This window comes from Pseudophryne corroboree (assembly GCF_028390025.1).
Source record: "Pseudophryne corroboree isolate aPseCor3 chromosome 3 unlocalized genomic scaffold, aPseCor3.hap2 SUPER_3_unloc_19, whole genome shotgun sequence".
Lineage (NCBI taxonomy): Eukaryota > Metazoa > Chordata > Amphibia > Anura > Myobatrachidae > Pseudophryne > Pseudophryne corroboree.
Window position 1 is genome coordinate 785,351 of NW_026967507.1, and position 12,933 is coordinate 798,283.

General features: G+C 46.8%; 1 protein-coding gene across 3 annotated transcripts in view; it reads left to right on the top strand.

Moving 5' to 3' along the window:
• The window catches only part of LOC134983578 (zinc finger protein OZF-like), a 129,344-nt gene that overhangs the window by 98,073 nt on the left and 18,338 nt on the right, over positions 1-12,933 (top strand). For all 3 annotated transcript variants that reach the window (XM_063949238.1, XM_063949240.1, XM_063949239.1), the window contains exons 2-4: positions 5,547-5,625; positions 5,747-5,844; positions 6,006-6,165. In XM_063949238.1, coding sequence (XP_063805308.1) covers positions 5,592-5,625; positions 5,747-5,844; positions 6,006-6,165 — 292 coding nt within the window. In that variant the 5' untranslated portion in view covers positions 5,547-5,591. The remainder of the gene's footprint in view (positions 1-5,546; positions 5,626-5,746; positions 5,845-6,005; positions 6,166-12,933) is intronic.

The window sequence follows — 12,933 nt, forward strand, 5'->3', positions numbered from 1 at the left end:
GCTCCCGGCACACACTGATATGTGGTATTATTATTATATAGGGGAGAGGGGACAGTACAGTGATATATGAGGGGGAATAACACAGCTCCCGGCACACGCTGATATGTGGTATTATTATTATATAGAAGAGAGGGGACAGTACAGTGATATATGAGGAGGAATAACACATCTCCCGGCACACTGATATGTGGTATTATTATTATATAGAGGAGAGGGGACCGTACAGTGATATATGAGAAGGAATAACACAGCTCCCGGCACACACTGATATGTGGTATTATTATTATATAGGGGAGAGGGGACCGTACAGTGATATATGAGGGGGAATAACACAGCTCCCGGCACACACTGATATGTGGTATTATTATTATATAGGGGAGAGGGGACCGTACAGTGATATATGAGGAGGAATAACACAGGTCCCGGCACACGCTGATATGTGGTATTATTATTATATAGGGGAGAGGGGACAGTACAGTGATATATGAGGGGAATAACACAGCTCCCGGCACACACTGATATGTGGTATTATTATTATATAGGGGAGGGGGGACCGTACAGTGATATATGAGGAGGAATAACACAGCTCCCGGCACACACTGATATGTGGTATTATTATTATATAGGGGAGAGTGGACCGTACAGTGATATATGAGGGGAATAACACAGCTCCCGGTACACGCTGATATGTGGTATTATTATTATATAGAGGAGAGGGGACAGTACAGTGATATATGAGGGGGAATAACACAGCTCCCGGCACACACTGATATGTGGTATTATTATTATATAGGGGAGAGGGGTCCGTACAGTGATATATGAGGAGGAATAACACAGCTCCCGGCACACACTGATATGTGGTATTATTATTATATAAGGGAGAGGGGACCGTACAGTGATATATGAGGGGGAATAACACAGCTCCCGGCACACGCTGGTATGTGGTATTATTATTATATAGGGGAGAGGGGACCGTACAGTGATATATGAGGAGAAATAACACAGCTCCCGGCACACACTGATATGTGGTATTATTATTATATAGAGGAGAGGGGACCGTACAGTGATATATGAGGGGGAATAACACAGCTCCCAGCACACGCTGATATGTGGTATTATTATTACATAGGGGAGCGGGGACCGTACAGTGATATATGAGTGGGAATAACACAGCTCCCGGCACACGCTGATATGTGGTATTATTATATAGGAGAGATCGGATCGTTCAGTGACATATGAGGGGGAATAATACAGCTCCCGACACACACTGATAAGTGGTATTATTATTATATAGGGGAGAGGGGACTGTACAGTGATATATGAGGTGGAATAACACAGCTCCCAGAACACACTGATATGTTGTATTATTATTATATAGGAGAGAGGGTACCGTACAGTGATAGATGAGGGGAATAACACATCTCCCGGCACACGCTGATATGTGGTATTATTATAATATAGAGGAGAGGGTTCTGTACAGTGATATATGAGGTGGAATAACACAGCTCCCGTAACACACTGATATGTTGTATTATTATTATTATATAGGGGAGAGGGTACCGTACAGTGATATATGAGGGGAATAACACATCTCCCGGCACACGCTGATATGTGGTATTATTATTATATAGGAGAGATCGGACCGTACAGTGATATATGAGGGGGAATAACACAGCTCCCGGCACACGCTGATATGTGGTATTATTATTAAATAGGGGAGAGGGGACTGTACAGTGATATATGAGGGGGAATAACACAGCTCCCGACACACCCTGATATGTGGTATTATTATTATATAGGGGAGAGGGGACCGTACAGTGATATATGAGGAGGAATAACACAGCTCCCGGCACACGCTGATATGTGGTATTATTATTATTATATAGGGGAGAGGGGACCGTGCAGTGATATATGAGGGGGAATAACACAGCTCCTGCCACACACTGATATGTGGTATTATTATTATATAGAGGAGAGGGGACCGTACAGTGATATATGAGGAAGAATAACACAGCCTCCGGCACACACTGATATGTGGTATTATTATTATATAGGAGAGAGGGGACCGTATAGTGATATATGAGGAGGAATAACACAGCTCCCGGCACACGCTGTTATGTGGTATTATTATTATATAGAGGAGAGGGGACCGTACAGTGATATATGAGGAGGAATAACACATCTCCCGGCACACACTGATATGTGGTATTGGTATTATATAGGGATGAGGGGAAATAACACAGCTCCTGGCACACGCTGATATGTGGTATTGGTATTAAATAGGGATGAGGGGAAATAACACAGCTCCCGGCACACACTGATATGTGGTATTATTATTATATAGGGGAGAGGGGACCGTACAGTGATATATGAGGGGGAATAACACCTCCTGGCACACGCTGATATGTGGTATTATTATTATATAGAGGAGAGGGAACCGTACAGTGATATATGAGGGGAATAACACAGCTCCCGGCACAGGCTGATATGTGGTATCATTATTATATAGGGGAGAGGGGACCGTACAGTGATATATGAGGAGGAATAACACAGCTCCCGGCACACGCTGATATGTGGTATTATTATTATATAGGGGAGAGGGGACCGTACAGTGATATATGAGGGGGAATAACACAGCTCCCGGCACACACTGATATGTGTTGTTATTATTATTATATAAGGGAGAGGGGACCGTACAGTGATATATGAGTGGGAATAACACAGCTCCCGGCACACGCTGATATGTGGTATTATTATTATATAGGGGAGAGGGGACCGTACAGTGATACATGAGGGGGAATAACACAGCTCCCGGCACACGCTGATATGTGGTATTGGTATTATATAGGGATGAGGGGAAATAACACAGCTCCTGGCACACGCTGATATGTGGTATTATTATTATATAGGGGAGAGGGGACCGTACAGTGATATATGAGGAGGAATAACACATTTCCCGGCACACACTGATATGTGGTATTGGTATTAAATAGGGATGAGGGGAAATAACACAGCTCCCGGCACACGCTGATATGTGGTATTGGTATTAAATAGGGATGAGGGAAAATAACACAGCTCCCGGCACACGCTGATATGTGGTATTGGTATTAAATAGGGATGAGGGGAAATAACACAGCTCCCGGCACACACTGATATGTGGTATTATTATTATATAGGGGAGAGGGGACCGTACAGTGATATATGAGGGGAATAACACAGCTCCTGGCACACGCTGATATGTGGTATTATTATTATATAGGGGAGAGGGGACCGTACAGTGATATATGAGGAGGAATAACACAGCTCCCGGCACACGCTGATATGTGGTATTATTATTATATAGGGGAGAGGGGACCGTACAGTGATCTATGAGGGGGAATAACACGGCTCCCGGCACACGCTGATATGTGGTATTATTATTATATAGAGGAGAGGGGACTGTACAGTGATATATGAGGAGGAATAACACAGCTCCCGGCACACGCTGATACGTGGTATTATTATTATATAGGGGAGAGGGGACCGTACAGTGATATATGAGGGGGAATAACACAGCTCCCAGCACACGCTGATATGTGGTATTATTATTATATAGGGGAGAGGGGACCGTACAGTGATATATGAGGAGGAATAACACAGCCCCCGGCACACGCTGATATGTGGTATAATTATATAGGGGAGAGGGGACTGTACAGTGATATATGAGGAGGAATAACACAGCTCCCGGCACACACTGATATGTGGTATTATTATTATATAGGGGAGAGGGGACAGTACAGTGATATATGAGGGGGAATAACACAGCTCCCGGCACACGCTGATATGTGGTATTATTATTATATAGAAGAGAGGGGACAGTACAGTGATATATGAGGAGGAATAACACATCTCCCGGCACACTGATATGTGGTATTATTATTATATAGAGGAGAGGGGACCGTACAGTGATATATGAGAAGGAATAACACAGCTCCCGGCACACTGATATGTGGTATTATTATTATATAGGGGAGAGGGGACCGTACAGTGATATATGAGGGGGAATAACACAGCTCCCGGCACACACTGATATGTGGTATTATTATTATATAGGGGAGAGGGGACCGTACAGTGATATATGAGGAGGAATAACACAGGTCCCGGCACACGCTGATATGTGGTATTATTATTATATAGGGGAGAGGGGACAGTACAGTGATATATGAGGGGAATAACACAGCTCCCGGCACACACTGATATGTGGTATTATTATTATATAGGGGAGGGGGGACCGTACAGTGATATATGAGGAGGAATAACACAGCTCCCGGCACACACTGATATGTGGTATTATTATTATATAGGGGAGAGTGGACCGTACAGTGATATATGAGGGGAATAACACAGCTCCCGGTACACGCTGATATGTGGTATTATTATTATATAGAGGAGAGGGGACAGTACAGTGATATATGAGGGGGAATAACACAGCTCCCGGCACACACTGATATGTGGTATTATTATTATATAGGGGAGAGGGGTCCGTACAGTGATATATGAGGAGGAATAACACAGCTCCCGGCACACACTGATATGTGGTATTATTATTATATAAGGGAGAGGGGACCGTACAGTGATATATGAGGAGGAATAACACAGCTCCCGGCACACGCTGATATGTGGTATTATTATTATATAGGGGAGAGGGGACCGTACAGTGATATATGAGGGGGAATAACACAGCTCCCGGCACACGCTGATATGTGGTATTATTATTATATAGGGGAGAGGGGACCGTACAGTGATATATGAGGGGGAATAACACAGCTCCCGGCACACACTGATATGTGGTATTATTATTATATAGGGGAGAGGGGACCGTACAGTGATATATGAGGGGGAATAACACAGCTCCCGGCACACACTGATATGTGGTATTATTATTATTATACAGGGGAGAGGGGACCGTACAGTGATATATGAGGGGGAATAACACAGCTCCCGGCACACACTGATATGTGTTGTTATTATTATTATATAAGGGAGAGGGGACCGTACAGTGATATATGAGTGGGAATAACACAGCTCCCGGCACACGCTGATATGTGGTATTATTATTATATAGGGGAGAGGGGACCGTACAGTGATACATGAGGGGGAATAACACAGCTCCCGGCACACGCTGATATGTGGTATTGGTATTATATAGGGATGAGGGGAAATAACACAGCTCCTGGCACACGCTGATATGTGGTATTTAAAAAAAAAACCCATTAAATTACAAAAAAAATAATAACATAAATTGTGGTGTAAATTTCATGTTGGTCTTCTTTGAAGCTAAGCGACCACAGTTTTTGTGAAAAATAGTTTTAGAATTAAATATTGACTTCTACATTTCAAGCTCTCATGATGTTATCTTTGACCTTGAATATCAAAAAAAGTTCTCTTCATTTTTTTGTATGAGGTATGTTATATAGTTAAATACAATCTCTCTTTGGTATAAATTTCATTTTGGGATTTCTTTGGGCATAAGGTGTCAGGATGTCACTGTCTATGTCTCCATGCAGGAAGGGGAGTATATAGAGGAACAGAGGGGTCTGTACAAGGACGTGATGATGGAGAATCACCGGCCCCTCACATCACTGGGTAAGAGGAGACTGTCATGTATTGTACAGGGGAGAGCAGGTATGGGGACCCCCTATATACACACACATCACCTGATGATCACATATATACACTGTACTCAGTCACTGTGTGTCTCCTACAGATGTGCCCAGTAACAGAGATACCCCAGAGAGATGTCCCCGTCCTCTGTATTCCCAGGACTGTACAGAGGAGAATCACAGGACCCCACAGGAGGATCAGGTAGGTGGGATTTAGGGTCTCCCCAGTATACCAAAGTGACTGTCACTGTATGATCTGTAGAGGAGCTGTGTGTTTAATACACTGATATTATACTTATAAATCTCAGGTATTAAAGTCGGACATTATTAATGTGATATTTTATTGTTTTGTGGGTAATTTAGGGTGAAGAACTGCTTGATATTAAGGTAGAAGAGATAGAGGAAGACGAAGGGACGTATGTGACTATTATGAAGGTTGAAAATGAAGAAGGAGATGAAAAGACATATGTAAGGGTCAATCAGCAGTGTAAGGAGGAGGAGATCTCTACAGATATCAGCACAGGTGAGTAATAATCACTTATAACAGAAAAGAGTCACATATTCTCCTTGCTCAGTCACTTAAGCAATCTCTTATCCTACACCCTCATCTGTCAGTACAAACTAATGAGCAATATTTATCTGTGAAGTGGGGGAGTCAGGAAACGTCAGCCCGTATTATACTCCTGCTCTCCCCCTCACATCATGTCACTGTGTGTTACCAGCCCACAGATCTGACCAGTCTCCTCCCCACACTCTGTGGTGTATCTCATACATCAGGAGCCATCAGTCCCTATTATACTCCTGCTCTTCCCTTACATCATGTCACTGTGTGTTACCAGCCCAGAGATCTGACCAGTCTCCTCCCCACACTCTCCGGTGTATCTCGTACATCAGGAGCCATCAGCCCCTATTATACTCCTGCTCTCCCCCTAACATCATGTCACTGTGTGTTACCAGCCCAGAGATCTGACCAGTCTCCTCCCCACACTCTCTGGTGTATCTCATACATCAGGAGACAGCCCCTATTTCTCTGACGTCCTAGTGGATGCTGGGACTTCCGTAAGGACCATGGGGAATAGCGGCTCCGCAGGAGACTGGGCACAAAAGTAAAAGCTTTAGACTAGCTGGTGTGCACTGGCTCCTCCCCCTATGACCCTCCTCCAAGCCTCAGTTAGATTTTTGTGCCCGAACGAGAAGGGTGCATGCTAGGTGGCTCTCCTGAGCTGCTTAGAAGTAAAAGTTTAAATAGGTTTTTTATTTTCAGTGAGTACTGCTGGCAACAGGCTCACTGCATCGTGGGACTAAGGGGAGAAGAAGCGAACTCACCTGCGTGCAGAGTGGATTGGGCTTCTTGGCTACTGGACATTAGCTCCAGAGGGACGATCACAGGTTCAGCCTGGATGGATCCCGGAGCCGCGCCGCCGGCCCCCTTACAGAGCCAGAAGAGCGAAGAGGTCCGGAAAAGCGGCGGCAGAAGACGTTCCTGTCTTCAAATAAGGTAGCGCACAGCACTGCAGCTGTGCGCCATTGCTCTCAGCACACTTCACACTCCGGTCACTGAGGGTGCAGGGCGCTGGGGGGGAGCGCCCTGAGACGCAATAAAACACTACAAAAACCTTATATGGCTAAAGAAATGCATCACATATAGCTCCTAGGCTATATGGATGCATTTAACCCCTGCCAGTTTTCCTGAAAAAAGCGGGAGAAAAGGCCGCCGAGAAGGGGGCGGAGCCTATCTCCTCAGCACACAAGCGCCATTTTCCCTCACAGCTCCGCTGGAAGGACGGCTCCCTGACTCTCCCCTGCAGTCCTGCTACAAGAATCAGGGTAAAACAAGAGAGGGGGGGCACTATTGGCAGCTAATATATAATACAGCAGCTATAACAGGGAGTAACACTTATATAAGGTTATCCCTTCATATATATAGCGCTCTGGTGTGTGCTGGCAAACTCTCCCTCTGTCTCCCCAAAGGGCTAGTGGGGTCCTGTCCTCTATCAGAGCATTCCCTGTGTGTGTGCTGGGTGTCGGTACGATTGTGTCGACATGTATGTGGAGGAAAATGATGTGGAAGCAGAGCAATTGCCTGTGTTAGTGATGTCACCCCCTAGGGAGTCGACACCTGACTGGATGGTCGTATTTAAAGAATTATGTGACAATGTCAGCACTTTGCAAAAAACTGTTGACGATATGAGACAGCCGGCAAATCAGTTAGTGCCTGTTCAGGCGTCTCAGACACCGTCAGGGGCGCTAAAACGCCCGTTACCTCAGATGGTCGACACAGACCCAGACACGGATACTGAATCCAGTGTCGACGGTGAGGAGACAAACGTAATGTCCAGTAGGGCCACACGTTACATGATCACGGCAATGAAGGAGGCATTGAACATTTCTGACACTACAAGTACCACAAAAAAGGGTATTATGTGGGGTGTGAAAAAACTACCAGTAGTTTTTCCTGAATCAGAGGAATTAAATGAGGTGTGTGATAAAGCGTGGGTTTCCCCCGATAAAAAACTGCTGATTTCTAACAAATTATTGGCACTATACCCTTTCCCGCCAGAGGTTAGGGCACGTTGGGAAACACCCCCTAGGGTAGATAAGGCGCTCACACGCTTATCAAAACAAGTGGCGTTACCGTCTCCTGATACGGCCGCCCTCAAGGAACCAGCTGATAGAAAGCTGGAAAATATCCTAAAAGGTATATACACACATACTGGTGTTATACTGCGACCAGCAATCGCCTCAGCCTGGATGTGCAGCGCTGGAGTGGCTTGGTCGGATTCCCTGACTGAAAATATTGATACCCTGGATAGGGACAGTATTTTATTAACTATAGAGCATTTAAAGGATGCATTACTATATATGCGTGATGCACAGAGGGATATTTGCACCCTGGCATCAAGAGTGAGTGCGATGTCCATTTCTGCCAGAAGGGCGTTATGGACGCGACAGTGGTCAGGTGATGCAGATTCCAAACGACATATGGAAGTATTGCCGTATAAAGGGGAGGAGTTATTTGGGGTCGGTCTATCAGACCTGGTGGCCACGGCAACGGCTGGAAAGTCCACCTTTTTACCCCAGGTCACCTCTCAGCAGAAAAAGACACCGTCTTTTCAAACTCAGTCCTTTCGTTCCTATAAGAACAAGCGAGCAAAAGGCCACTCATTTCTGCCCCGGGGCAGAGGAAGAGGAAAAAGACTGCACCAGGCAGCCTCTTCCCAGGAGCAGAAGCCCTCCCCCGCTTCTGCCAAGTCTTCAGCATGACGCTGGGGCTTTACAAGCGGACTCAGGCACGGTGGGGGCCCGTCTCAAAATTTTCAACGCGCAGTGGGCTCACTCGCAAGTGGACCCCTGGATCCTGCAGGTAGTATCACAGGGGTACAAATTGGAATTCGAGACGTCTCCCCCTCGCCGATTCCTGAAGTCTGCTCTTCCAACGTCTCCCTCCGACAGGGAGGCAGTATTGGAAGCTATTCACAAGCTGTATTCCCAGCAGGTGATAATCAAGGTACCCCTCCTACAACAGGGAAAGGGGTATTATTCCACGCTGTTTGTGGTACCGAAGCCGGACGGCTCGGTGAGACCAATTTTAAATCTGAAATCCTTGAACACTTACATCAAAAGGTTCAAATTCAAGATGGAATCACTCAGAGCAGTGATAGCGAACCTGGAAGAAGGGGACTATATGGTATCTCTGGACATCAAAGATGCTTATCTCCATGTCCCAATCTTCCCTTCTCACCAGGGGTACCTCAGGTTTGTGGTTCAAAACTGTCATTATCAGTTTCAGACGCTGCCGTTTGGATTGTCCACGGCACCCCGGGTCTTTACCAAGGTAATGGCCGAAATGATGATTCTTCTTCGAAGAGAAGGCGTCTTAATTATCCCTTACTTGGACGATCTCCTGATAAGGGCAAGATCCAGGGAACAGTTAGAGTTCGGAGTAGCACTGTCTCAGGTAGTGCTACGTCAGCACGGGTGGATTCTAAATATCCCAAAATCACAGCTGATTCCAACAACACGTCTACTGTTCCTGGGGATGATTCTGGACACAGTCCAGAAAAAGGTGTTTCTCCCGGAGGAGAAGGCCAGGGAGTTATCCGAGCTAGTCAGGAACCTCCTAAAACCAGGCCAAGTGTCAGTGCATCAATGCACGAGAGTCCTGGGAAAAATGGTGGCTTCTTACGAAGCAATTCCATTCGGAAGATTCCATGCAAGAACTTTTCAGTGGGATCTGCTGGACAAATGGTCCGGATCGCATCTTCAGATGCATCAGCGGATAACCCTATCTCCAAGGACAAGGGTGTCTCTCCTGTGGTGGTTACAGAGTGCTCATCTAGAGGGCCGCAGATTCGGCATTCAGGATTGGATGCTGGTGACCACGGATGCCAGTCTGACAGGCTGGGGAGCAGTCACACAGGGAAGAAATTTCCAGGGCTTGTGGTCAAGCATGGAAACGTCTCTTCACATAAATATCCTGGAACTAAGGGCCATTTACAATGCCCTAAGTCAAGCAAGGCCTCTGCTTCAGGGTCAGTCGGTATTGATCCAATCGGACAACATCACGGCAGTCGCCCATGTCAACAGACAGGGCGGCACAAGAAGCAGGAGGGCAATGGCAGAAGCTGCAAGGATTCTCCGCTGGGCGGAAAATCATGTGGTAGCACTGTCAGCAGTGTTCATTCCGGGAGTGGACAACTGGGAAGCAGACTTCCTCAGCAGACACGACCTCCACCCGGGGGAGTGGGGACTTCACCCAGAAGTCTTCCAAATGATTGTAAACCGTTGGGAAAAACCAAAGGTGGACATGATGGTGTCCCGTCTCAACTAAAAACTGGACAGATATTGCGCCAGGTCAAGGGACCCTCAGGCAATAGCGGTGGACGCTCTGGTAACACCGTGGGTGTACCAGTCGGTGTATGTGTTCCCTCCTCTGCCTCTCATACCCAAAGTACTGAGAATCATAAGAAGGAGAGGAGTAAGAACTATACTCGTGGCTCCGGATTGGCCAAGAAGAACTTGGTACCCGGAACTGCAAGAGATGCTCACGGAGGACCCGTGGCCTCTACCTCTCAGAAAGGACCTGCTCCAGCTGGGACCTTGTCTGTTTCAAGACTTACCGCGGCTGCGTTTGACGGCATGGAGGTTGAACGCCGGATCCTGAAGGAAAAAGGCATTCCAGATGAAGTCATCCCTACCCTGGTCAAGGCCAGAAAGGATGTAACCGCAAAACATTATCACCGCATTTGGCGAAAATATGTTGCGTGGTGTGAGGCCAAGAAGGCCCCTACAGAGGAATTTCAACTGGGTCGTTTCCTGCATTTCCTGCAAACAGGACTATCTATGGGCCTAAAATTAGGGTCCATTAAGGTTCAAATTTCGGCCCTGTCAATCTTCTTCCAAAAAGAACTGGCTTCAGTGCCTGAAGTTCAGACGTTTGTCAAAGGGGTACTGCATATACAGCCTCCTTTTGTGCCTCCAGTGGCACCTTGGGATCTCAATGTAGTGTTGAGTCTCCTAAAATCACATTGGTTTGAACCACTCACCACTGTGGAATTGAAATATCTCACATGGAAAGTGGTCATGCTGTTAGCCCTGGCTTCAGCCAGGCGTGTCTCTAATTGGCGGCTTTATCATATGTTTCCAGGACGGCTGGAGTCAGAAAATCTGACTCGCTGTTTATCCTGTATGCACCCAACAAGCTGGGTGCTCCTGCTTCTAAGCAGACGATTGCTCGTTGGATTTGTAGTACAATTCAGCTTGCACATTCTGTGGCAGGCCTGCCACAGCCAAAATCTGTAAAAGCCCATTCCACAAGGAAAGTGGGCTCATCTTGGGCGGCTGCCCGAGGGGTCTCGGCTTTACAACTTTGCCGAGCAGCTACTTGGTCAGGGGCAAACACGTTTGCTAAATTTTACAAATTCGATACCCTGGCTGAGGAGGACCTGGAGTTCTCTCATTCGGTGCTGCAGAGTCATCCGCACTCTCCCGCCCGTTTGGGAGCTTTGGTATAATCCCCATGGTCCTTACGGAAGTCCCAGCATCCACTAGGACGTCAGAGAAAATAAGAATTTACTTACCGATAATTCTATTTCTCGTAGTCCGTAGTGGATGCTGGGCGCCCATCCCAAGTGCGGATTGTCTGCAATACTTGTATATAGTTATTGTTACAAAAAAAAATCGGGTTGTTTATTGTTGTGAGCCATCTTTTCAGAGGCTCCTACGTTTATCATACTGTTAACTGGGTTCAGATCACAGGTTGTACGGTGTGATTGGTGTGGCTGGTATGAGTCTTACCCGGGATTCAAAATCCTTCCTTATTATGTACGATCGTCCGGGCACAGTATCCTAACTGAGGCTTGGAGGAGGGTCATAGGGGGAGGAGCCAGTGCACACCAGCTAGTCTAAAGCTTTTACTTTTGTGCCCAGTCTCCTGCGGAGCCGCTATTCCCCATGGTCCTTACGGAAGTCCCAGCATCCACTACGGACTACGAGAAATAGAATTATTGGTAAGTAAATTCTTATTTATACTCCTGCTCTCCCCCTCACATCATGTCACTGTGTGTTACGAGCTCAGAGATCTGACCAGTCTCCTCCCCACACTCTCTGGTGTATCTCATACATCAAGAGCCATCAGCCCCTATTATACTCCTTCTCCCCCTCACATCATGTCACTGTGTGTCACCAGCCCAGAGATCTGACCAGTCTCCTCCCCACACTCTCTGGTGTATCTCATACATCAGGAGCCATCAGCCCCTATTATACTCCTTCTCCCCCTCACATCATGTCACTGTGTGTTATGGCTGTTATGGCATCTTCAGGGAGTCAAAATACTCCCCTGCCTGTACGACCTGCTGGTCCTCTCGTTCTCCCCTAAGGTCCTTTACCGCCATCTTCAGCTGACTATTGCCTTCCTGCAGCAACACGCCTTCACGATTCCCATGTACGGGTCCAGGACAACAGATCCCGAAACAGCCTTTGTGGACGCTCGGGCAGTGAGGTGGACCTTCCGTCTGCCAAACGTCTTCCCTCCAGTCTCCCTTCTTCTGCAGGTTCTTCAGAAGTTCAAGCAAGAAGGAGTTGATAGCTCCAGCCTGGCCCAGACGCCATTGGTTCTCACATCTCCTCAGTCTCCCCAAAGATGCTCCCTTTCCACTTCCGCTACTACCAGAATTGTTGTCTTAAGATCCCTGTCCGCACCTGGACCTAGGTTGTCTGTCTTTGATGACGTGGCCCTTGAGTCAAGACCCCTAAGGCCTAAAGGATTTTCTCGCTCTGTGTGTGGTCCAGT